At 47.0% G+C, this 27,284-nt stretch overlaps 1 protein-coding gene across 1 annotated transcript; it reads right to left on the bottom strand.

The window, feature by feature from the left end:
• Positions 1-100: 100 nt before the first annotated feature.
• Positions 101-17,558, bottom strand: LOC137560945 (probable N-acetyltransferase 16). The gene is made up of 4 exons (XM_068272133.1): positions 17,478-17,558; positions 12,599-12,798; positions 10,496-10,720; positions 101-711 (listed from the first exon to the last, which is right to left on the bottom strand). Exons 2-4 carry the CDS (start codon positions 12,767-12,769, stop codon positions 127-129), a joined length of 981 nt encoding a protein of 326 aa, XP_068128234.1. The 5' UTR covers positions 12,770-12,798; positions 17,478-17,558; the 3' UTR covers positions 101-126.
• Positions 17,559-27,284: the final 9,726 nt, after the last annotated feature.

Here is a 27,284-nt window from a genome sequence, read left to right as displayed (position 1 = left end):
GCAAAGGGCTCCTATTTCATATATTAGTTTCACCTTTTAAGTTGAATTACAGAAATAAATGGACTTTTGCACAATATTCTAATTTTTCGAGTTTCACCGGTATTGTCAGGTTGGCATGCAAGGGCCTTAAATCTCCATTTCTAAGATCATCTGTTTCTTTCCTCGATTAAAGGGTGTTAGTCCTTCACAAAAGTCACTCAGTTCATTTCGGAGACTCTCCTCTGCATACATGAAGCAGATCAATCCGGCCCCTGCAGGCAGGCTCTGCATACACAGCTTAAGCTGCTGTAGGACATGGGTCTTAGCGCATTTTGGGTCAGTTCCAAACATATCAATATCAAATCGATATGTGGTATCTGCATATGGTACTGGGTATGGGGGAGTCCCAAGGCTGAGAAATTCAGCAGGATCGGTTGTTGGAGATGACAAAGGCACATTTGTGCGATAAGCTTTGGAATATATCCAAAAAATCTTCCTTTCAAATAGCATCTCCAAGTTGGACCTTTGGGTGGTAAGAGGAAGCCAACCTTGGACCAGGAGCCTGCCAGGAAGCAGCTCTCTTGCAGTTTTTGTCCCATCAAAGAGTTTAAGCACCTCACTAGGTTCCAGAATACAGTAAGTAGTTGATTCTCTTGTGTTGTCCACACGGCCCTCCAACAAATTGATGGCTTCCTCAAGCTGGTCAGAAGAAATTATGGCAGATACAAAAGCCTGGCAAAGGAAAGACATTGAACACATTAGAATGTATCAAGTTAGAAAATTGTTTCGCAAAACAACACATTTCAAAGCCTGGCTAATAATTTCTGTCCTATACCGTACTTTCCACTCATCCAAACTAATATTAAGGAGGGCTTTGTCCTCCAAAACCCTTCCTTATACTTACAAAATCCCCCTAAAGCTCCTAGTAGGGGGGGGGGGGGGATTGGCATGGTGGTTTCTTGGCTGCAGCATGTAGAGTTGTGAGAAAGGGCACTATCCAATGACAATCAGCTTATTAAAAATGAATCCATTGCAAATTAAGTATCAAAGAACTGATTTCAACTATGTTCAATGTCTCATTTAATTCGACACGTAGGCTTTCTAACTAATATCCTAAAGCTAAATATATTCTTGGCTCAGACGACTATTCCTGATGATCTGAGGCGAGTAATAAAATATAGCTTTACTTACCTGGGGCTCCTCCAGCCCCTTGAGGTGACGTGTGTCTTTCACCGCAGCTCTGGTCTTCTCCCAGGTCCCGCTGGCCACCTCTGAAGTATCGGCAACCCCCGATGGGTCAGTAGCTTCTGCGCATGCATGGGCATGTGCCTGCAGCACATGAAAGCATACCCACGTCACCGGGAGCGCACTGCACCTGTGCAGAAGATGCCAACCCATCGGGGGTTGGCGATACTTTAGAGGCTGCCAGCAGTACCAGGATACCAGAGCTGCAGCGAGAGACACATACTGTATCTACTTATATATGTGGGTTTTTTTTAATTTCTAAGTTAGCATGGGGGTCATGGAAATGAACGACAAGCGACGGGGTGGACAAGAATCATTTCAAAAAGTGTCCCAGTGAAGGTAAAAGACAGCGATTATTGTCCATGTAGACTCATCCATCCTGGTGGATAACTTTGGAGAATAATCGTGGCAGTCGCTTTATTAAATGATCAATATATTCAAGCTGCTCACATGTAGAGAATTTCACACTTTCTGGTTCACATTTAATTTTTCTGCTAATGATCCAATCTGCAGACTGTCGTTGTGCCATCGCTGAATTACACTGTGTGCCGATGATGTTTGCTTGTCGCTAACCATCGGGGATCATTTATTTTCCGACCACCGCAGTTTAGCATGTACATGCAGAGGCGTATCTGCAGGGGTGCAGGTATGGCATGTGCCATGGGCACCTCATACTGGGGGCACTGCTCCATAGCATCCTTGGTGTTCTCCATACAGATACTAGTTTTTATCTGGGGGACATTCTGCTGTCTGGTTACATCTTTTAGGGAAATAAGCAGTGGGGCTCAGCAGAGCTCGAATATTCGAGTAGCTCGAATATTCGAGCTCTTTTTCAGCTATTCGAGCTCGGTATTCGAGCTCCGAATAGCTGGAGCTATTCGAATGGGCTATCCGAGTACACTCGAATAGCCCATTCACTATTCGAGCTATTCGAGCAACTCGGCGCTATTCGAGCTCGGTACCGAGCTCGAATAGCGTCATAGCCCAGATTGATGTCCTTAGAGCCAATCAGAGGGCTCCCAGGCCCTCTGACGGCAGCCAATCACAGAGGGGGACCCTGGCCAGCCCCTACCCTATAAATAGCGGCCGCCATGTTCCGTTTCTCCATGCTTGCCTGAGACTTGTACAGAGAGAGAGTTGCTCCTTTGTGCTTTGGCTTAGCAAGTGCTCTATTGTGATCATTTACCTAGCGTTTTTGCTCACCTACACCTGCCATATACACCTATATTGTTGTTAGTTAGATAGACATTGTATTTTAGTTAGTAGCTTGTGTGTTACATTAGAGACAGGCAGCTGCTGCAAGCTTACAGGTTTAGGCCTCAGGGGGGCCTTGCCTCTGTGGGCAGCTGTCCTCTGTTTATTTCTCTCATCTATACCAGTATTTCTGCTGTCCTTTACTAATAGTATTGTAGTTATACTGTACTAGGAGTAGGACACTCACTGACTGTCACTGTTTATAGGCTACTAGCTAGCTCCTGCGTGTGTGCACTCACTCACTGTCTGTGTGTACACACACTCTATTTCCTTCTGATTACTGATAGATTATTGTTAGTTAGTTGTACTTACTTACTACTTACTCTTACTGTACCCGTAGGGACACTCACTGTCACTGTTCATATAGGCTACTAGCTCCTGCGTGTGCGCACTGCACTCACTGTCTGAGTGTACACACACAACACACACTCTATTTCCTTCTGATCGCTGATTGATTATCGTAATTAGTTAGTTCTACTTACTGTTACTACTTACTCTTACTGTACTAGGAGTCTAGGACACTCAGTCACTGTCCATAGGCTACTAGCTCCTGCGTGCGTGCACTCACTGTCTGAGTGTACACACACCCACACTCCATTTCCTTCTGATCGCTGATTGATTATTGTAATTAGTTAGTTCTACTTACTGTTACTACTTACTCTTACTGTACTAGGAGTCTAGGACACTCAGTCACTGTGTTCATAGGCTACTAGCTCCTGCGTGCGTGCACTCACTGTCTGAGTGTACACACACCCACACTCCATTTCCTTCTGATCGCTGATTGATTATCGTAATTAGTTAGTTCTACTTACTGTTACTACTTACTCTTACTGTACTAGGAGTCTAGGACACTCAGTCACTGTCCATAGGCTACTAGCTCCTGCGTGCGGTCACTCACTGTCTGAGTGTACACACACCACCCACACTCTATTTCCTTCTGATCGCTGATTGATTATCGTAATTAGTTAGTTGTACTTACTGTTACTACTTACTCTTACTGTACTAGGAGTCTAGGACACTCAGTCACTGTGTTCATAGGCTACTTGCTCCTGCGTGCGTGCACTCACTGTCTGAGTGTACACACACCCACACTCCATTTCCTTCTGATCGCTGATTGATTATTGTAATTAGTTAGTTCTACTTACTGTTACTACTTACTCTTACTGTACTAGGAGTCTAGGACACTCAGTCACTGTGTTCATAGGCTACTAGCTCCTGCGTGCGTGCACTCACTGTCTGAGTGTACACACACCCACACTCCATTTCCTTCTGATCGCTGATTGATTATTGTAATTAGTTAGTTCTACTTACTGTTACTACTTACTCTTACTGTACTAGGAGTCTAGGACACTCAGTCACTGTGTTCATAGGCTACTAGCTCCTGCGTGCGGTCACTCACTGTCTGAGTGTACACACACCACCCACACTCCATTTCCTTCTGATCGCTGATTGATTATTGTAATTAGTTAGTTCTACTTACTGTTACTACTTACTCTTACTGTACTAGGAGTCTAGGACACTCAGTCACTGTCCATAGGCTACTAGCTCCTGCGTGCGGTCACTCACTGTCTGAGTGTACACACACCACCCACACTCTATTTCCTTCTGATCGCTGATTGATTATCGTAATTAGTTAGTTGTACTTACTGTTACTACTTACTCTTACTGTACTAGGAGTCTAGGACACTCAGTCACTGTGTTCATAGGCTACTAGCTCCTGCGTGCGGTCACTCACTGTCTGAGTGTACACACACCACCCACACTCCATTTCCTTCTGATCGCTGATTGATTATTGTAATTAGTTAGTTCTACTTACTGTTACTACTTACTCTTACTGTACTAGGAGTCTAGGACACTCAGTCACTGTGTTCATAGGCTACTAGCTCCTGCGTGCGGTCACTCACTGTCTGAGTGTACACACACCCACACTCCATTTCCTTCTGATCGCTGATTGATTATTGTAATTAGTTAGTTCTACTTACTGTTACTACTTACTCTTACTGTACTAGGAGTCTAGGACACTCAGTCACTGTGTTCATAGGCTACTAGCTCCTGCGTGCGTGCACTCACTGTCTGAGTGTACACACACTAAATTTACTTGTGATTACTACTGATTATTGTAACTGCTAGTTGTACTTCCTGACTGTTACTACTTACTTACTGTACTAGGGGACACTCACTCAGTCACCTCACCAACCAACCCACTCCATTAAAGTACCCCACTTTTCACCCGCCCTTTTACAAAACTTTTGTCTATACGCCCAAAACATTTAAGATGTCTGGAAGTGGCAGCCAGCGCGGTTTGGGCAAGGGGAAGGGCAGCAAGGGAATCAGGAGGAGAGGGAGCAGCATTGTGGCAAGCCGCGGCCGCGGGCGCGCCACCATGCACAGTTCCGCAGCAGCAGCAGCAGCGTCAGTGGCTAACATTCCTCCCATAGCCACTGGCCGTGGACGCCTTGGGCGCCGCCCAGCAGGAGCATCTGCAACTCACGCTGCAGAGACACAGCAGCAGCAGCGTGTAGCACCTGCTCCCATTTTCCTCCAGCCGGGTCGGAAACGTCCCATTGAGGAAAAGGATGCAGACACTGTGGTGCAACTCATGACGGAGGATGAGCAGCCCGCCATCAGCTCTGCATCCGAGGCCTCCACCCTCACCACCACCACCACCCCTGTTCGCAGCAGCCGCCCAGCAGGGTCTGGGGAGGAGGCCAGTTCACCGTCACTCGCCGACCTGTCATTCAGCAGTCTTTTGACCCCAGGCATCATGAGTAAATTGTCTGCTGTTGTTGGCGATCTTGAGGAGGAGATGCTGATGGGCACTTTGGGGGATGAGGGATTGGACAGCAAGACTGTAGCGACAGTCAAGCAGCCCATCCATGCATCAGGAGAGGAGTTTGGGGGGTCCTCATCCCAGCAGGACATGTTTCAGGAGGGGGAGGATGATGATGACCCGGTGACAGACAGAGACTGGGTGCCACCACCTCCAGGGGATGTCGTCCTCAGCAGCTCTGAGGAGGAGGAGGAGGATGCGCTTGTGGGCCTTGCAAGGAGGCGCATCATTGCAAGCATTGGCAGCGTCCCACAGCCTGCTGGTGTCTCAGGCTCAGCAGCAGCAGCAGCAGCATCAGCCAGTACCACCCCCAGCCGCACCCAAGCCCCCCCCCCCAACCACCACAGGGAGACAGGCAGCAGCGCTTCCATGCCGTAGGGGGAAGTTTCTGTCACCAATCTGGCGGTTTTTCACCATGCCCACTGTGTACAGCAAGTACGCCACTTGCAACCACTGTCAGCGGAAGTTGAGCAGAGGTGCAGACCCCTTAAAGTTCAGCACCAGCTCGCTCATCAACCACCTTGCGGCTAAACATTTCCACCAGCATGAGGAGTTCCAGAGGCTGAAGGCATCTGCTGCTGGCAGTGGCACCACACCCATCACTGCACAGCCTTCAGCAGCAGCAGCAGCAACAGCAGCCACCCGCCCTCCTGCTCCTCCAGCAGCACCAGCAGGAGTGCGGAAACGCACTGCTCCTCCCCCCTCTGCAACTCCTGCCGCCGACACTGAGGCCTGTTCTGGCAGCCAGTCCTCAGTGGCCTCCTCTGCTGTGTCTGCTGATTCCCGTGTCAGCAAAAGGCCACGCCAGAGCCTTTTGAGCGAGTCCTTCCAGGGGGTGGTTAGGGCTCTGCCTCCCAGCAGCCGTCGCGTGCGGCAGCTGAACGGCTTGCTGGCACGGGCCATGTGCTCCCAACTCCTGCCGTACACGCTCGTGCAGGAGGGGAGCGACATTCGTGCGCTGCTTGCTTGCGCAGCCCCAGACTGGCAGCTCCCCAGCAGACACTTCTTTGCCCGCAAGGCCATTCCTGCACTGCACCGCTTTGTGATGGCCAATGTGGAGCGAGGGCTGGAGCACGCGGTTGGTGAAAGGGTCCACGTCACCATGGACTCCTGGAGCAGCCGCTTCGGGACAGGCCGCTACCTGTCCTTCACTGTCCACTGGGTCAGCTTGGTGGAAGGGGGTGAGGATGGGAGAGCAGCAGCGGGCACAGCAGCAGCAGCAACACAGTGGGTGGTGCCACCCCGCAGGCTCAGGGGAACTGCAGCAGGTTCCTCCGATCCTCTGCCATCCTCCGGCACACCTGGCCAAACCCCCCGCCTCAGCAGCAGCGTGAAGGCCCGCCACTGCCAAGCGCTGCTGCACTTGGTCAGCCTTGGGAAGACCAAGCTGACGGCAACCCATGTGTTGGCCAAACTCCAGGAGCAGGAGAGGATTTGGCTGACCCCCAGAGGCCTCAGAGTCGGAGAGGTGGTGGCCGACAATGGGGCCAATCTGGTTGCCGCAATAGACAGGGGAAACCTGACCCACATCCCCTGTCTTGCCCACGTGCTGAACCTGGTGGTGCAGAAGTTCCTGCGCACCTACCAGGGGATGGGCGAACTGCTGGAAACGGCAAGGAATGTTGTGCGTCACTTCCGGCGCTCGGCTGCAGCCTGTGCGAGCCTGGAAGACGTGCAAAAGGAGCTGGATCTGCCACGCCATCGGCTGATCCTTGACGTTCCGACTCGCTGGAACTCCACCCTGGCGATGTTGGAGCGTCTGGTTGAACAGAGGCGCGCTGTCAAACAGTACCTTGCCCTGGCCACTGTTTCCGCAGCTCTGAGAAGGGACAAGACCAGCAACTTCCCGTCCATCGTCCCCGATGATGACTGGAGGCACATGCAGCAGGTGTGCTTAGTGCTGGCTCCCTTCCTGCAGGCCACAAACATGGTGAGCAGGGACCATGCTATGGTCTGCGAGTGGGTGCCCCTGGTTTCTCTGCTGAACAGGGCCCTCGATGCTTTGCTGGAACAGGGAGCGGCAGCCTTGGACCAGCAGGAGCGGCAACCAGCTGCGCAGTCCACCTCTGAGGGGGAGGAGGAGGAGGACTTGGTGGAGGTCCCTGACCTGGCTGCTGATGAGGGGGATCAGCACAGCGCAGCTGAGTTGGTGCGGGGGTGGAGAGAGGATGAGGCGGCAGAGGAGGAGGATGAGGACAGCACTGACGTCGATGTGCCAGCAGACGTGGCCCGCCTCTTCCCAATGGCAGCGCACATGCTGACGTGCCTGCGCAGGGACCCCAGGGTGATCCAGATGAAGCAGAGGGAGGACATCTGGATCAGCATGATGTTGGACCCACGCCTCAAGGGGAAGTTGAGCCAGTTCCTGCCGCCTGCAGGAGGAGACCCAGCGCAACAAATAAGGAGCTTGCAGCAGGCCCTTGTTGAGCGCTTGGAGGAAGCCTTCCCCCAGCCTTCCACCCCCACTGTCCAGCAGCCAGCACAGAGGCAGCAGCAGGTGCCTGCATCCAGCAGCAGCAAGCGCCCCACAGACCTGCTGTCTCTCAGCCACGAGCTCTACAGGACTGTAGAGGCTCCGGCAGCAGTGACTAGAGAGGAGATGCATGCAGCAGCATCCTCCTCCGGTCACAGCCAGCGCCTGACCCGCATGGTGGCTGACTACATGGGGTCGTACAGCGGGCTTGACAGCGATGCCCCTGTTGATCCCATGGAGTATTGGGTCAAGCGCATGGAGATCTGGAGCGAGCTGGCGCAGTACGCCCTGGAAGTGCTGTCCTGCCCCCCTTCCAGCGTGCTGTCCGAGCGCTGCTTCAGTGCAGCTGGTGGCATGGTCACCGAGAAACGCTCACGTCTGTCTCACAAGTCTGTGGACAGACTGACGTTTCTCAAGATGAACCAGGCGTGGGTGGAAGGCGAGTTCCTGGCCCCTGTTGTCGGCGAGAGGGGGACATGAACTGGCTGCCGGAACCATCGTTAATGTGCCTTACCACCCTTTACCACCTCCTGGCTCCTGCTCACTAAGCCAGCCTGGTTCACTTTGACTATTACGTCGCCTGCAGCCACACATTTTACACCTACAGTGGGCTGCTGTGTACTGCCCTTCTGCTGTCTGTCTGTGTTTCCCACTGCCAGCGTACACAGAATTACCTTCTTCTGCTGCCACTCTGCCACCAGCTATTACGTCAAACAATAGCTATATTGGTTGCAAAACCAAAAACCAAACAAACCATTAAAAAAAAAAAAAGGTTTAATTTTTCTGAGGTGCCCGGGTTGAAAACTGTGTAGTCCCAGTTGTGTATTGGACACAATGTGGGCTGCACGACCGCTGTCTGGGACCTCCTGTTGTGTTTATTTACAGCCCTGGTATCACCGCTAGGTACCAGGGCTATTATGTCACGCTGCCTACCTGCTGCCACACTCACACTGCTCCTCCATACCTCCTCCTGCTGCTGCTGCTGCTGTCTGTCTGTGTTTCCCACTGCCAGGGTACACAGATGATTTACCTTCTGCTGCCACTCTGCCACCAGCTATTACGTCAAACAATAGCTGCTCGCCTACTCCTCCATTCCTCCTCCTGCTGCTGCTGTCTGTCTGTGTTTCCCACTGCCAGGGTACACAGATGATTTACCTTCTGCTGCCACTCTGCCACCAGCTATTACGTCAAACAATAGCTGCTCGCCTACTCCTCCATTCCTCCTCCTGCTGCTGCTGTCTGTCTGTGTTTCCCACTGCCAGGGTACACAGAATTAACTTCTGCTGCCACTCTGCCACCAGCTATTACGTCAAACAATAGCTATATTGGTTGCAAAACCAAAACCAAACAAACCATTAAAAAAAAAAAAAAAGGTTTAATTTTTCTGAGGTGCCCGGGTTGAAAACTGTGTTGTCCCAGTTGTGTATTGGACACAATGTGGGCTGCACGACCGCTGTCTGGGACCTCCTGTTGTGTTTATTTACAGCCCTGGTATCACCGCTAGGTACCAGGGCTATTATGTCACGGCGAGCTGCCTGCCTCATTGACTGCCTGCTGCCACACACTCATCCTCCTCCTCCTGCTGCTGAATTTACCTCCTGCTGTCTTTGTGTTTCCACTGCCAGGGAGCACATACAATGGCGCTTCCAACATGCGTGCGCCCACCAGCTATTTGTTACGCTCAAAAATAGCTGCATTTCTTAAAAAAAAAAATTGAAAAGAGAAATACGTGAAGAAGAAGAAGACGATATTGAAAAGGAAGGAGAAGATGAAGATGAAGAAGAAGAAGAAGATGAAGAAGAAGATGAAGAAGATGATGAAGAAGAAGATGAAAAAGAAGAAGAAGATGAAGAAGAGGAAGAAGAAGAAGATGAAGAAGAAGAAGAAGATGAAGAAGAAGATGAAGAAGAAGAAGAAGAAGAAGAAGAAGAAGAAGAAGAAGAAGAAGAAGAAGAAGAAGAAGAAGAAGAAGAAGAAGAAGAAGATGAAGATGAAGAAGAAGAAGAAGAAGAAGAAGAAGAAGATGAAGAAGAAGACAATATAGAAGAAGAAGAAGAAGATCGAGAAGAAGAAGAAGAAAGATAAAGAAGAAGAAGAACAAGTATATACAGTAACACTACTGAACAAAATTAAGGACACAACTTCTCTTTCCACATTTTTTTTTAAAGGAACATCCCCACATAATCACTTGCTGTTGTTACTTGGAAAAAAAGAGGTTTCTTGCATCATTCACCCTCAAAACAAGTGTTGGAAGCTATTTAAGGCCAATTCGAATAGTCAGCTCGAATAGTTAGCTCGAATACCGACTCGAATAGTGAGCTCGAAGTCCGAGGTCGAATCGAATAGTAAAAATTATTCGACTCGAATATTCGACTGACCTCGAATAATTTACTATTCGAATTCGACCAAACTCGAATTTTAAAAAGGGGTATTTGAGCATCACTAGAAATAAGCTGCCTAACCGTAATTTGGAGGATATTTATAGGCTGACCTACTACGATACTCCATTCTTACAAGCCATGCTTCACTTCAACTTGGACACAATCAATTTAAATAAGGCTAAATGTTAAAATATTTGGAGGGTGTGCTACCCACACCCTTCCCCATGGGGCCGATTTCAGTGTTTGCCATAGGCGCAGTTTTCCCTAGATATGCCTCTGTGTACATGGAGCTTTAGAGACAGTGGGCACTGAAAGTCAGATAATGTAAAGCACCTTGGAGTGGACCACTTTGTACTTCTTCAGCATATTTGGAGGGGGATTCTCTGTACGAGTCAGACGGACCCTTTTCGCGCTTTGATGTTCAGAACGAAGGACATCTAAGCAGAATTTCTGAATTAGACCAGCTACACCTTGACCTCTCATCCAGGGAGCCACACGAAGAGCTTCTGCGGCTGCCGTCTTTCCATCATCAACCAACAAGAAGGACTCAAAAGCCACCTGTAGAGGAGATGTTCAACAGCTTGTTACAGAAAAAGTGTGGCCTATTCTCCTTATCCCACCAATACAACACCACGCTGCTCCTAAAGTGTACTTGAAATGAATAGCATAAGATCATTTATACTAACCAAGGACTTCCTCCAGCCTCATGGGTCTCATTAGCTCCATCCTAATGTGAAATTTCGGGAAAATTGTAATTAATTTTATCTGTAATTGTAATCATTTGTAATTTCACATAATTTTCATGTAATTTTGTGCTGAATTTAGCGGATAAAAGCAAAGCCCCCCCATACATGCTATTGCCACCAAAATTGCTACATATGTGAAGGAGAATAGTGGGTACAGGTCAAAAATGTTTTTAAAAAGACTTGTAGTTTTTGAAAAAATCGATTTTAAAAATGCAAAGGCAAAATGTTTTTTAAACTCATTTTTCTAAATTTAAAAAACATTTTCCAATTGCATTTTTAAAATCGATTTTCTTTTCTTTATTTGACATGTACCCACTATTCTACTTAGAGACTCTGTAACTAAATTTTTGAGCCTTATTTCTTCTATCCTATAAGTTCCTATGCCTGTTCTATTGTGCTCTGTCTTACTGCAGCCTTTCCTATTTGCACAGTGGCTGTATTATCTCGGTTATATGATCTAATCTTCTCTCCTCTGTCGGCTCTGTCGGGCTCAGGCAGTCAGGCTGGAATGTGCTGTGCTGCTTGTGATAGGATAGAAGCTATACAAACCCTCTACAGGGCCCCTGCACACTCTGTATGATTCACACACTGAGCTACTCTCAGCCTATCACTTGCTATGTCTTTTGTTTGTAAACACTGCATAAAAATGGCAATTACAAGCCAGGATTTCAGCAGGGAGAGGCAGAAACAGCACAGAGGGGCCCAGGAGAACATAATGAATAGAATGGTATGCTTTTTATTGTAAGAATTTTACAGTACAGATTCTCTTTAACATATAGAGCCATTTTGGTGACAACAGCGTGTATAGGTGCTTTGCTGTTCACCGCTAAAGTTGGCACAAAATTATGCAAAAATGACACAAAATTACGAATAATTACACAAAATCAATTGAATTTACAAATTGTAATTTTGTGTGGACGTTATTGCGAATTACGACCATCATTAGACCCTCTATCTTCTTCAGAAATCACAGATACCCCATGCCTTGGCCCAATCTCTCTCAGCTTTCACAGGTAGCCCATATCCTTGCCAGCAGGTACAAGTATCCTTTTGTCTGTGTATGTTGTCACTGGTGTCCCTGTAAATCATTTTGCAGCCATAAACAGCCCCCAATGTCTGTCAGAAGTTCTAACAGAACACAACTAGGAGATAAAAGAAGATAATTGGGCTTACCTTCAATAAATTTCATTTAACAATTGTTTTAGACTTTTTATTCAAATATTGCTCAACAAACGACAATGTGTTTCGTGGCCTACAGTCACTTCTTCGGAACAAGAAAAAGGTGCCTTCAAAGATAAAATGCTGGATACACAATGGCTTTAACTACAAGGCTTGGACACCGTTTGGAAAGCACTGGGTGATTGGTTCACAGAACAAAATCACTGTAATAGCTGAGCGCACTACCAGGGTACTAAAAAGAACTGTGACAAATTATCTGAGGATGGGGGAAAGTTATCACAGAGAGTATCAGAACTTTTGATATTATATACAGTATATGTCACGCCTTGACCCATTCCCTGGATTCCTTCTCCAGACCCTTCGCTTCCTAGGTGATACCTGAGGTTGGGGGATTATCTGGCTGATGAGGTTAAAAAACGTTTTTTTAGAAGAACGTTTACATACCACTTAAGGTCAGTACTGAAGAAGGCTACTTGCTATTATGGATTTTAGATTTACAATCCATACTCACAATCTTCCCTTCACTCTTGGCCAGAAACATGCGTCTTCGATGGTCCTTCAGCCAGGCATGGTATCGAAAAGGAAGGTAGTCTGTTCCATTATAGATTCCACCTGAGAAGGACATCACCTCGTCATAGTCCTCAGCTGTGGCTGGTACAAACTCTATGGATGATTCGGACATGATGGTGGAGTGTGAGATGGTCCTACGATCTGGAGAGAATAAGATAAGCGAGGACCTCTCATGAGCAGCCAAAAGTCACCCCAGGTGACATTCCTCCTAGTTGTGAAAGGACAGGATACTGGAGACAAGCACAGCTTCAGCACTTGGTCAGCTGAAGCAAGTATCAGTATAACCGAGTAGTTAATAATAAAAAAAAAAATTCCATTCCATGAGAGCAAATCAGCTCCAAAGTACAAAAGACCTAATGATTCATAAAGTAAAGAAGATAATTAAGTTATATTATGCAGAGTGAGAGCTAACCTTTCTTATTTTCTAATTACTGCACATGTTTGAAAGCAAACCCTTGAGGCATGCAAATGCCAAAGATACCTACCTTGGGAGGCGGAAGCCTGTGGATCCTTGAGGGCCCTTTCACACCAGGGCGGTGCAACCGCACCCCACCGCCGGGCAATGAAAGTCTATGCAGACTTTCATACTGCCACGTTACGTCCCGCGACGCAACGGAAGTGACATTTTTGCCGCATCCCTGATAGGGATGGCCCTGATTAGGAGAACTCATGGAGAAGCATGTCATCAGTTTGGTCAGCTGATAAATTTGTAAGGTCCCGATTTGCAGTGATGACTTCCTGGATCAGGACCAGCAAATCAAAACCTTACAAATCTATCAGCTGATCAAACTGATCACATGCTTCTCCATGAGTTCTCCTAAGGGCCATCCCGTATCCCTGAAGCAGGTCCAGAACTATGGTACCGCGCGTCTTCTGCGGCGAGCTGCGGTGGTCTGCGTCGGCCCGGAAGTCATATTAGTTTATGGCGACGAGAGGATTTTTAAACAATTATCAACGTGACGTTGCGGTAACATATCGCATATCCCCCAACCAGGAAGTGACCTCAAGCACGCATCACTTCCTACTTGGCCAAATGCCAGATGGGGAATACCGTATAGTAATGCGCTATTCCCCGAAGGCCTGTTTCTGGCGAAGTGACGCACCACATCGCTGCCGCCAGTTTACAGTGTGAAACCGGTCTTAGGCTTCCCCCGTCTCCCTGTTCCTCTCTATTTCAGCCCTGGGTCCCCCGAAGCAGTGTTGTTCGAAGATTTTCGCTAAAGTAATTTTTGCACCAAAAATGGCATTTTTGAGAAAAAAAAAAAAACTGCGAAAATACATTGTATCTTTGCATTATGCCTGAAATTTGCTAAATTTTAAACGTGAAAATGCAAAGATACGTTATTTTTACATCAAAAATCTTTTTATTTTTAGTGCAAAAATTTGTGAAAAATCACAAACTTATTACAAAGTTATGTATGATGGCATTTTCGCTCAAAAGTCAAATTTAACATTATTTTCGCGAAAATTATTGCAAAAAGAATATTGGCATTTTCACACATCACAGCTCTGAAGCACATCTGCGCTGCACTCCGGGGAACTCAGTGCTGAAATGGAGACGTGCCGGGAGACGGGGAAGCGTCTAGCCAGGTGTGCTTTAAGGCCACATCTGAGCGTTTTGCAGGTGATTCCCATTAATTGTTAAAGCGCTAGTGCTATTTTATCCTATGGCAGTGACCTCACTGCCGCGATAAGCGTCAATCGCTGGCATTTTGCGATTAGCGCCGATCACAAAACGCATTACATGCAGCATTTTTGCCGCGATTCTGGAGCTATCACGGTACAGTGCTTAATAAAGCGCTAATCGCGATCGCTCTGAATCAATGAAGTGTCCAATGATTTTACTGCACTGATTGCGGTAAAATCACTCACACAAAGCACTAGCGTTTTGTGCTTTTCAGCTGTAAACGGGGCCTCACTCTAAATTACCTTCCTGACAGCAAACTCTAAGCTCCCTTCCAAGGTTAACCCCTTACTTAAAGAGGAACTTCAGCCTAAACAAACATACTGTCATTAAGTTACATTAGTTATGTTAAATAAAATAGATAGGTAATATAATCTCTTACCCACCCTGTTCTAAAAGAACAGGCAAATGTTTGTGATTTCATGGGGGCAGCCATCTTTTTCATGGGGGCAGCCATCTTTTTGGTTGAAAGGAGGGGACAGGGAGCATGAGACACAGTTCCAACTGTCCTGTGTCCTGATCATCCCTCCCAGCTGCGCACGCTAGGCTTCAAATCTCAAATTCAAAAATAAAAAAAAAATTGCACAAAAACAGCAGAAGGAGAACAATAACATCAGAAATTCCATCATGCTTTGCGCAGCATCAGGGGAAAAATGCCCAGGCAGTTTTCTTCTGTACAGCTAAAAATGAGGCTTGGGTAAGGAACACAAAGTTCTGATGCTGTTAAACTGTTAACCCTCTGGGCGATACAATTATATCGGCCAGGAGGTGGCGCAGCACTATTTTTTAAATTTTTTATTTTTTAAATCATGTAGCGAGCCCAGGGCTCGCTACATGATAGCCGCAGCGCAGCGGCATCCCCCCACCCACTCCGATCGCCTTCGGCGATCAGAGTAAGCAGGAAATCCCGTTCAGAACGGGATTTCCTGCTGGGCTTCCCCGGTCGCCATGGCGACAGGGCGGGATGATGTCACCGACGTCATGGACGTCGTGACGTCGGAGGGAGTCCCGATCCACCCCTCAGCACTGCCTGGCACTGATTGGCCAGGCTGCGCAAGGGGTCGGGGAGGGGGGGGGCTGCACGGCACGGCGAGCGGCGGCGGATCGGCGGCGAGCGGCGGCAATCGGAAGTTACACACAGCTAGCAAAGTGCTAGCTGCGTGTAACAAAAAAAAAATTATGCAAATCGGCCCACCAGGGCCTGAGAAATCCTCCTGCGCGATATACCCCGAGCTCAGCTCGGGATTATCGCTCAGGAGGTTAAAGAAACACCAGGGCTTTTCAGTGCTGCTGAGTAGATTTTTAGTCTGGAGGTTCACTTTAAGCCTACCCTTAGGGCCCATTCACACTTGAAAGCGCAAAACGCCGGTGCTTACCGCTGGCGTTTTGCGTGAGTGATTTTTTAGGAGAAAAATCACTGAACACTGCAGCGTTTTTTCCGCGATCGAGTTTAGCACTTCTATAGCACTGAAACGCGATCACCGGGAAATCGCCTGAATATGGTGCAGGCGATGCATTTGCGTTTCACAATTTTTGACGCTTTGCGGCGATTAGCGCAAATCGCCCAAGTAAGAACGGGCCCATAGGGTTTAATTACACTAGCACTTTCAAAAGCGGTAGTGCCGCTTTTTTGCCGAAATCACCTGCAAAACGCTCAACTTTGAATGGGCCCCTTAATGCAACCCTAACTTTAGCCCCTTCGAGGAGTCTGACCCTAACCCACGTCTTTTGCTTTCCCACTGCATCTGTCCTACTTGCAAATCTTCCTGCTTGTCACATGATATCACGTTAAAGCAAAACTCCAGAGTTAGGCCTTGATTACATCATCAATTAAGTTTTTGTGGGCGATTTTTTTTTAGTACCTCCCAGCGCTGACCTGCGCAATACTCATTTTTTGTTAAGCGCTTTTCTAAGTGCTTTTGCAGAGCTTTTCGTTTTTTCACTACCTGGCGACTGGCGTCAGTCAGGAAGTGAACTCTTTCAGCCGGTAATGAATAAATACAATGTATTTATTGATGAAAGCGCTGGGGAAATTGCTGTAAAAAGTGCTTTTTCAGGCGTTTTACGATTTCCCTATACCTTCCATTGAGGCAAATAGCCCCAAAAAATGGTACAGGCAGCGCTTTGGTGAGCGGATGGAAATAGAACTGCTCATATGTGAACACTCTCATAGGGAATCATTGCACAAGCGCTTTTAGGGTGATTAAAAAAACGGCGCTTAAAACAAAACCCGAAAACGCTCTATGTGTGAACAAGCCCTAAGGGCGGGTGGCTGCAGCAGAGGAGAATAAATCAGACTCTACAAAGGGCATGAGGTTTTTCTAACCCCAGTTTATAGAGTATCATCCAAAGTTATGGCCGTGTTGGCTGGTATTGCTCAGGAGGAAGAGTCCCACACACTCACAAATTCTGAATTCGCTCTGGAGTACCCGCCTTCATGGTAAACAATGAGTTAAGTGCTTGGGAGGAAAGGCCTCCACACAAATTTTTTTTTATGTGCACTGCCACTTTAAATTTTAGAAGTATCACAAACAAACTCAGGAACTCCTTTCCCCAGTGTTTCCATGACAGCATACTAATGGGCAGAGACTCCAGCCCTCATTCCTGCCCCAGCAGGACTTCCCAAAGTTTATGAAAGACACAAACTAACATTCCTTCTCTTCCCCTCACCTCCAGAAGGCCCCATAGCATTTCCCTTATATCCACCACCACTGTGCAGGCACCAGCAAGGTCATACTCAACTGCCCCCCCCCCCCCCCCCCCCCCCCCCCACACACACACACACACACACACACACACACACACACTGTACACACACACACACACACACACACACACACACACACACACACACACACACACACACACACACACTACACACACACACACACACACACACACACACATACACACACACACACACACACACACACACACACCGCTGTAACCTGTGCCTCCGGTTGCTAAATGCTCCGATGAGGGATAAGCCCTCTCTGGGATTCTCTCTGGCATATTATTTCATAGAGATAACCTGCACCTCACAATATATCTGGTGGTTCCCTGCAGCCTAGTCTGGATCGATTTATACTATAAAGCTGTTATTTCTAGCTATTTTGTTTCTGCTCCCTGGTGTTACCTGCTTTCTCCGGCCCTTTGTTTGCTCAGGCTTCCCAGGAGTTAACTTTCTCTTGGCATCATTCTGCTGGCTCTCCTCTCCTGGCATCTGCCTGCTGCTACTGAGCATGTGCGCGGCCAGGACTTTGCATTCCCAGGGCAGAAGTGGCCAGTCTGCCATCATTGGTGAGGGACATTACAATTGAGACACCATGAGGTTTTCAATCAGGATTATACCATTTATTGGCCAGCTTTAAAAGATTTAAAGAGAATCTGAAATGAATTTAAAATCAAAAATACAGATACTCTCCTAAGGAAAGGGAAGGCTCTGGGTCCTAAAGAGGCTTCCCGCTCCTCCTACGGTGCCCCTGTTCTAGCGCTCGCTCCTGCGTTAGCAGTCTCCGAGTGATGGCTCCAAGACTGCTCTGTGCCGCAGTGGGAGACCTCGGCAATCTTTGGGAGCCCGAGTGCTCCCGAAGTAGGCCGCTCCATACTGCGCATGCGTGAGTGTGTAAGAATGTGTGCTCAAGCATGCTCAGTATAGAGCAGCTCATCTGCAGGAGCGCTTCCAAAGATTGCTGAAGTCTCCCACAGCGGCACAGAGCAGTCTCGGACCCATCAGTCGGGGACTGCTAACAGGGGGAGCAGGCACTGGAACAGGGGCACCGTAGGAGGAGCGGGAAGGTTCATTAGGACTCAGAGCCTTCCCCTTCCTTAGGAGAGTATCTGTTTTTTGTTTTTAAATTCATTTCAGATTTTCTTTAAAGTAAACCTGTAATTTCTAAAATGCAAAAGCTAGATACTTAGACACAAGGCATCTTACACCTGCGCATTGCGGGCGCGATCGTCCACAGAAAGGAGCACAGGCATTCGCACTCTTTGACAAGGGTTTGTCGTGAGGGTTCAGGGAGTCCTAGCGCTGGATCGGGGGAGGTAAGGGGGCGGGGAAAAGAAGTAAGCAGAAAAAAGTGGCAAACGGGGTCACTGAGGATTGGTGCCAATCTGTCCTTCTTTGGGAACCTAATCCATCTGTCCCTCTTTCTTCATCATTTGTCCCTCTTTCAGGATGCACGTAGAGATGTCGCGAACCTCCGATTTTCAGATTGAGAACCCCGTTTGCGAACTTTCACACAAGGTTCGGTTCGCGCGAACTTTCGCGAACCGCAATAGACTTTAATGGGGAGGCGAACTTACAAATTTTGAAAAATTTCTACCAACTGGAAAAATGATAGAAAACATGTTTTAAGAGATCTAATACCTGGAGAAAGACATGATTGAGTGAAATACACATCAGAAGTCCTAGGCAAACATCTAGATTTCACATAAGCCCCTATTTTAAGGTCACAAATCTCATTCAATGTTCAATTACAGGCCTACACTGCTTTACAACATCAGGCAGTGTCTCCCTCTCTCTCCTTCCTCTCTCCCGGAGGGCGGAGGGTCTCATCTTCCAGAGAATTGTAGAATTTAAAAAGCCAGCTTATATACCTTGGCCGGGAATTGAACCCAGGTCTGCGTGCTTGGTAGATAGCTCTCTTAACCGGTATACCACCACCAACACTACGTTTTGAAACCAGCCTAGCATGTACCATTATGATATATCCTAGAGAAAAATTAGCTTGCTTAAAGATTTTTAGGATTTCAAAAGCCAGCTTACACATACCTTGGCCAGGAATTGAACCCAGGTCTGAGTGCGTGATAGATAGCTCTCTTAACCGCTATACCACCACCAACACTACATTCTGAAACCAGCCTAACATGTACCATTATGATATATCCAAGAGAAAAATGAGCTTGCTTAAAGATTTGTAGGTTTCAAAAGCCAGCTTACACATACCTTGGCCAGGAATTGAACCCAGGTCTGAGTGCATGGTAGATAGCTCTCTTAACCGCTATACCACCACCAACACTACATGCTGAAGCCAGCCTAGCATGTACCATTGTGATATACCCAAGAGAAAAATGAGCTTGCTCTCTCTCTCTCCCTAGGACTTGATGGTTTTAAGCTGAAAATTCACTTCAATGGCATCAACGGATACCAGCAGAATTTCACAAGCAATTTCAGAATTCTGCCGGATTGAAAAAGCAATTCCATTCCGACCAAACGGAATGGAATGACCAATTTTCGCCCAAAATTGCGGAAAATACGATTCCGCGGAAAGCGGTGACCATCCCTACCAGGGAGAGAGAGAGAGATGAATCTACATGGCTATCTGGGGTTCTCGTCGGACAACTGTTGAACACAAAAGGCAAGGCCATGCCTGGGTGGGGTTGAACCACCAACCTTTCAGTTAACAGCCAAACACGCTAACCAATTGTGCCACAGAGACTGTGTACCACAAAGACTGTGCACCAGTTGCTGTTGAATGATTTTATGGGGATGTATGTGTGTCTTTTGGAGGAAGGAAGTAAGTCTGCTCCAAGAAGTTTCAGCATGTAGTGTTGGTGGTATAATGGTTAGGATAGCAGCCTACAGAGCGGTAGGCCTGGGTTCTATTCCTGGCCAATGTGAGTTGGTTTTTGACATACTACACATCCTTAAGCAAGCTCATTTTTCTCTAGGCTATATCATAATGGTACCTGCTAGGCTGTTTTCAGAATGTAGTGTTGGTGGTGGTATAGCGGTTAAGAGAGCTATCTACCAAGCACTCAGACCTAGGTTCAATTCCCGGCCAAGGTATGTAAGTTGGCATTTGAAAGCCTACAAATCTTTAAGCAAGCTCATTTTTCTCTAGGATATATCACAATGGTACATGCTAGGCTGGCTTCAGCATGTAGTGTTGGTGGTGGTATAGCGGTTAAGAGAGCTATCTACCACGCACTCAGACCTGGAGCAGCTAATTTGTAAACACAGGATGTTAACCCTCTGGCCTGGTGCACACCAAAAATCGCTAGCAGATCCGCAAAATGCTAGCAGATTTTGAAACGCTTTTTCTTCTTTTTCTGTAGCGTTTCAGCTAGCATTTTGCGGTTTTGTGAAGCGTTTTTGGTGTAGTAGATTTCATGTATTGTTACAGTAAAGCTGTTACTGAACAGCTACTGTAACAAAAAACGCCTGGCAAACCGCTCTGAAGTGCCGTTTTTCAGAGCGGTTTGCGTTTTTCCTATACTTTACATTGGAGGCAGAAACGCCTCCGCAATCCAAAATCTGCAGCAGCCCGGGAGTATGCGTTTCTGCAAAACGCCTCCCGCTCTGGTGTGCACCAGCCCATTGAAATACATTACCCAAGCGTATCCACACCCGCAAGCGGATCGCAAACCGCAGCAGAACTGCTCTGGTGTGCACTAGGCCTATGTCTGCTTCCATGAAAGCAGGAAGTAGACACACTGCAGATTTATTGCAGGATGTGCATCAGCTGTAACAAAGAAATGTTTTTCTATAAAAGTTGTTATGCCGTTGCTTATCTTTTAGAGCAGAGAGGAAGTTCTGAGTTCAGGTCCACTTTAACAAGGTTATATATTTTTTCCTATCTAGACCTTTATTAGTCAGTTATCAATCTGTTGGCCATGAATACATGTTAGGAACAACATACCTGCTGTTTTACAATTCTTATTGAGGCAATAGAAAAATCGTGAAAAAAGTAGGCATTTAAAATCTGATAGAACTGACAGGTTTTGGGCCAGTCCATCTCCTCATGGGGGACTCTCAGGGTTTTCTTTGTTTTCAACAGCATTTCCTGAACAGCAGTTGCAAAGTCTAACTGACAAGATAGTGTGCAAGTGAGTAGGGAGGCCGGCTGGTATCTTACTATTTTGGCAGGTAAAAACTGTTGTTGAAAACAAAGAAAACCCTGAGAATTCCCCCTATTAGGAGATGGATTGGCCAAAACCTGTGGATTAAAATAAAACGAGGCTGTAGGAAAGATAGCAGTTTTTGCCCACCACTGATGGTCACTTGGCTTTTTTAGTAAGATTTGGTGGAGGGCATCCACTAGGCCTCTAGCATCTCTCCAGGCCCTAGGCAGCTGCCTAGGTTTGCCTCGTGGTTGATCTGGCACTGCTTAGCTCTGTAGTATTAAAGCTCTGGATAGTCCAGAGTCTCCCACAATCTTTTGCAAGCCCTCCGTCCCTCTGCACATATTTGACAAGAGCTTGTTGAATATTGGTGACAAGATACAAAAAATGATACAAAATACAGAATACAAAATACAGAATTGGTAATGACAGTGATAAAAGTAACATGATGAGGAAAAATGTATAATGATTTCCAAGACACAAAAGGGGGAGAGAGCCCTGCCCTTGTGAGCTTACAATCTAAAGGGAATGGGGGGAAAACAGGAGGAGGGATAGTATGCAGCAAATATATAGAGGCTGTGTGTTTTAGGATACCTAGTAGGAGTGCAATTTGGTCTTAGGACAAAGGGAAGTGGCCTAAGGTAGCGCATATGCTTGTCGGAACATGTGCGTTTTTAGAGAGCGTTTAAAGGTAACAAAGGTTGGCGAGTGACGGATGTGTTGTGGGAGGGGATTCCAGAGGAGGGGTGAAGCACGTGCGAAGTCTTGTAAGCGGGAATGTGAGGAGGTGATTCTAGAGGAGGACAACAGAAGATCATGTGCAGATGCACTGATTATGTATCTTGTATATTGGTGTACACCATTGTCTGTATTATTATGTACCCCATGTTTGTTTCTTACTTTGTACAGTGCCACGGAATATGTTGGTGCTTTATAAATCAATAATAATAATAATATTGGTGTTCGAACTCAGGTCCCTCTCTTTCGGCATTTCAACACCCACATTCAGCACCACTTCAGCACCGGACAGCAGGATGGGATGCATTCCATCATTTAAAGGAATACTATCGATTCACATATTTTTTTCAATTGACACCAGTGACGTACCTAGGGCATTTGGCACTCGGTGCTGGGTATTAAAAGACACACACCCCCTAAAAAAATGGGCGTGGCCACAACATGCGGTCGTGCTTTGCAGCAAAAATGGGCGTGGTCATGACCGGATGAGGGCGGAGCTAACTGTAATTTAAAGTATTAGCTAGCATAGTTGCCCCAGTATAGCTAGTAGTTTCCCCCAGTATAGCTGCCCCCAGTGAAGCTAGTATAGTTGTCCCCAGTGAAACTAGTTGCCCCCAGTATAGCTAGTTTAGTTGCCCCCAGTATAGCTAGTATAGTTGCCCCCAGTATAGCTAGTATAGTTGCCCCCAGTATAGCTGCCCCCCAGTATAGCTAGTTTAGTTGCCCCCAGTACAGCTAGTTTAGTTGCCCCAGTATAGTTGCCCCAGTATAGCTAGTATAGTTGCCCCCAGTATAGCTGCCCCCAGTGAAGCTAGTATAGTTGTCCCCAGTGAAACTAGTTGCCCCCAGTATAGCTAGTATAGTTGCCCCCCGTATAGCTAGTATAGTTGCCCCCCGTATAGCTAGTATAGTTGCCCCCAGTATAGCTGGTATAGTTGCCCCCAGTATAGCTGGTATAGTTGCCCCCAGTATAGCTGGTATAGTTGCCCCCAGTATAGCTAGTTTAGTTGCCCCCAGTATAGCTAGTTTAGTTGCCCCCAGCATAGCTGCCCCCAGTATAGCTAGTTTAGTTGCCCCCAGTATAGCTGCCCCCAGTATAGCTAGTATAGTTGCCCCCAGTATAGCTAGTATAGTTGCCCCCGGTATATCTAGTATAGTTGCCCCCAGTATAGCTAGTATAGTTGCCCCCAGTATAGCTGCCCCCAGTATAGCTAGTATAGCTGCCCCCAGTATAGCTAGTATAGCTGCCCCCAGTATAGCTGGTATAGTTGCCCCCAGTATAGCTAGTATAGTTGCCCCCAGTATAGCTAGTTTAGCTGCCCCCAGTATAGCTAGTAAAGTTGCCTCCAGTATAGCTAGTAAAGTTGCCCCCAGTATAGCTAGTAAAGTTGCCCCCAGTATAGCTAGTAAAGTTGCCCCCAGTATAGCTAGTACAGTTGCCGCCAGTATAGATGCCCCAGGAGGGGGAATCAGCGCTAGAAGGAGGGGCAGTTGGGGCAGCGGTGGGGAGGGGGGAAATATCCCCCCCTCCCTCACCTGGGACCCCTCCTTCTGCCTCTCTCCCCCTCCATTTAGCGGTGGCAAGTGCGGGCTCGGCGGCGGGGAGGCATGCAGAGAATTACTCACCACTTCCACGTTCCAAGCGCTGGCAGCGTCATGACATCACAGATCTCCGCCTTCAATGCCGCCCACTGTGCTTCTGCTAATCAGGAAGCACAGTGGGCGGCTTTGAAGGCGGAGATCTGACGACATGACGCTGCCGGCGCTTGGAAAGCGGAAGTGGTGAGTAATTCCCGCATGCCTCCCCGCCGCCGAGCCCGCACTTGCCACCGCTAAATGGAGGGGGAGAGAGGCAGAAGGAGGGGTCCCAGGTGAGGGAGGGGGGGATATTTCCCCCCTCCCCACCACTGCCCCCACTGCCCCTCCTTCTAGCGCTGATTCTCCCTCCTGCTCTGTTGCTGTGGGGGGTCGTGGCGACACCCCCCTGGCTGTCTGTCACCCGGTGCGCCACGCCCCCCTGCGCACTACAGTAGGAACGCCACTGATTGACACAGGAATTGTTTGGGAAGTGCTGCTAAGTACTGGTGTATACATTTTAGTAGCAACTCCTTTGTTTACTGTTAGCAAAATACATTCAAAGTTTACTGACGCCAAAACTGACGGCTGACTGAGCCATGAGGAGAGGGGAAATTCAATAAAGGTAGATATCGCACCATGCACAAGATCGCTGTATAAGTTATTAAGGGAGTGCAAATAGCCAAATCACATTGAGACAGTTCCACTTGAGAAGAAAAAGAGGCCTTGCACATCCCTATTAAAAATTCACTTTTAATTCAAATCCAGTAAAAGAGGCATACATTACATATTGAAGTTGTGGAAAGAGAGGTACAGTCAGGCAGTTTTGGGAGGTCGACAGCCGTTTCGCACCGATTAAGTACAGTGGCGCATCATCAGGCAGAGGGGAAATTCCCCTCACACTTGATCAGCTAACTCTATGTGTAGCTCTGTGTGTGACAGAGAGAGACAGGACACAGGAGCTGCAGCTGTTGGGAGCTCTGTTTCTGACTGAAGTGTCTGAAGAGAGCAGAGGAAATGTAACTAATTGTCACAGCTTTTCATACTGTTTTTGCTTTCAGAGTTTGATATGTTTGATATTTGCTTTCTGTAGTCTGATATGCAACTCTGGCTGTGCATTGAAGCAGACACCCCTTCTGCAATTGATTTGTCCCAATATAGCTAAATCCTACCCTCAATAAATTACAGTTTTTGCCACTGATATTTAACATGAAAAGTAGGAAAATGTTTACACAGCTACTTAGACATTATTTGCACACTGTCATTTTAGAACACTTGGGTATCGATAGTATTCCTTTAACTCTGATATACTTCTTCCTTCCAAGTTGGAAAGAGGAAGTACTGAAGTTAAATAAATCCCACCCCACCCTGCTGTCCAGTGCTGAAATGTTGCTGAATGTGGGTGTTGAAGTGCCAAACCAGAAGGACCTGAATTCAGACACCAACACTATGGAATATGCTCTCATGGCCACACTCCCATCCATGTACGGCCAGATACATACTGGACATGCATGAATGCAGTCTGCACCAGTGCCGGTTCTCTCATGATGCAAGGTGAAACATTTCCATCAGGTGCAGAGATTACAAGGGCAGCATGTTTGTACTGTGTGTATTTTCCTGAGGAGGAATGGAGTGGCTGAGGGTGAGCAGTTTGTTTGTCACAGCCTCACAGCCAGCCAGTGTGCTATTGTGTTGAGCTGCAGCATGTCATGTGAGAACATTAAATGAAGCAGAGTAAATTGTTGGGTGTTGTTGTGTTGGGCGCATCCTCACAAGTTTGCCTCAGGCAGCAAAAAGTCTACAACCGGCCCTGGTCAGCACATACCCAGGAGAATGGAAAGCTTTTTCCACCATGTAAGAGCAGCTTCGTTGTACTAAGCATACTTACATCTGTAAACAAGTGCACTCATACATGCGCAATATGGGTGTGCTTGTTTACAGATGAAAGCACGGCTAGAAGACGGTCCTAGGCAGCAGCAATGGGCTCCAGGGTGACCTGAGAAGCCTCTGCAACATTCAGAAGCCGTCCAAATCTTAACTAAATATTATTATTATTTATATAGCACCAACATATTCCGCAGCGCTGTACAGAGTATATTGTCTTGTCACTTACCTGTCCCTCTGAGGGGCTCACAATCTAATCCCTATTATAGTCATATGTCTATATTATATAGTGTAGGTATCATATTCTGGGGCCAATTTAGGGGAAGGCCAATTATCTGTATGTTTTTAATGTTTTGGGGAGGAAACTGGAGTGCCTGGAAGAAACCCACACAGACACAGGGATAACCAGTCGAACTCTGTGGCTGGGCTTCAAACTGGTGGTCTACACTTTCAAAAAGGACCAAATCTACTAAAATGCAATCTCAAACAGGCAAAAAAGTCTCTGAAAAAACTTTATTGACACACGTACAAAAAATAGAAAAAATGGTTCTTCAGTATCACAATAGTGGGTCTTAAAAACACATTGGTTGGTTTGAAGCAACAATTGGTTGTAGCTTTGTGGGCATTTGAACTTCAAGGCAACGACACATGTTCGTTTGGGGCTTTTGTATATGAAAAGCTGCTAGACGGGTTCCCGTCTAGCAGCTTTTCATTACAGCCTCTGGGAAGGTCTAGTGCGTCTGGTGGGTTCAGATGCCCCCCATTTTTTGGCTCTTCGCCTGATTGGTCTCTTTTCTCTGGTTGAGCTACGCAGAATTGGGTATTACGGCCTGACGAAGGGCACATATAATTCTATACAAAAGCCCGAAACGAACATGTGTCGTTGCCTTGAAGTTCAAATGCCCACAAAGCTACAACCAATTGTTGCTTCAAACCAACCAATGTGTTTTTAAGACCCACTATTGTGATACTGAAGAACCATTTTTTCTATTTTTTGTACGTGTGTCAATAAAGTTTTTTCAGAGACCTTTTTGCCTGTTTGAGATTGCATTTTAGTAGATTTGGTCCTTTTTGAAAGTGTAGACGAGTATCTGAGGGCAAGGTGGATTGCCCCAAAAAGGACTGTGTTCTTTGATCCTCCACAATACAAAGGATCGTATCCCAGAATTTGTTCTTCAAACCGGTGGCCCAGCTCTGCAAGACGAGTGTGCTAACCACTGCGCTACCGTGCTGCCCATCTGACCAGCCACTGCTCCATGTTTGTATTAACTTTATCTAGGATCTGGCGGCAATAGATTTCTGGTTTTGGACACTGTGAAGCTACAAAAACCTTAATGGAAGATGTAATATTTTTAATTAACTTCTACTCACTATGCTTTATTCTGCCTGGTTTAGGCTGGTTTCACAGTGGGATGTTAAAGTCCCACGTTACAGCAGCCAGTAATGCAGCCTAACTCACAGCACTGTAAAATCAATGTGCTGTTCACAGTGCACACGTTGCATTAGGGTATAACGCTGCACGTTAAATGAAAGTGCAGCATGCTGCACGTTATACCCCTATAGAGCTGCGTTAGAATGTTTGCACATGCTCACTGACTAGCCACATGGTTAATTAATATTCACTGCACTGTGGTGACTCATGGTGGGACTACTAGTGTTTTCCGGATCATGAACGAATTGTTCATTTGATCCGGATCTTTTTTGTGAGTCGAATCATCCGGATCATCACAATGAAAGATTTGGTTCACAGTGGATGTCTGTCTGGAAAAAACAGGAACATACAGAGTGTACAGTGCAAGGAAAGTCCTGTCCTGCTAGTTATTTCACCCAGTCTGCTTCCCTAGTAAAATGATTCAAATGATTCAGTTCAAAGATCCGGATCTTTTCAATGATCCGA

Source organism: Hyperolius riggenbachi, chromosome 3 (assembly GCF_040937935.1).
Source record: "Hyperolius riggenbachi isolate aHypRig1 chromosome 3, aHypRig1.pri, whole genome shotgun sequence".
Taxonomy (NCBI): Eukaryota; Metazoa; Chordata; class Amphibia; order Anura; family Hyperoliidae; genus Hyperolius; species Hyperolius riggenbachi.
Note: the sequence above shows the minus strand (reverse complement) of the source record. Positions and strands in the feature narration are given on the sequence as shown.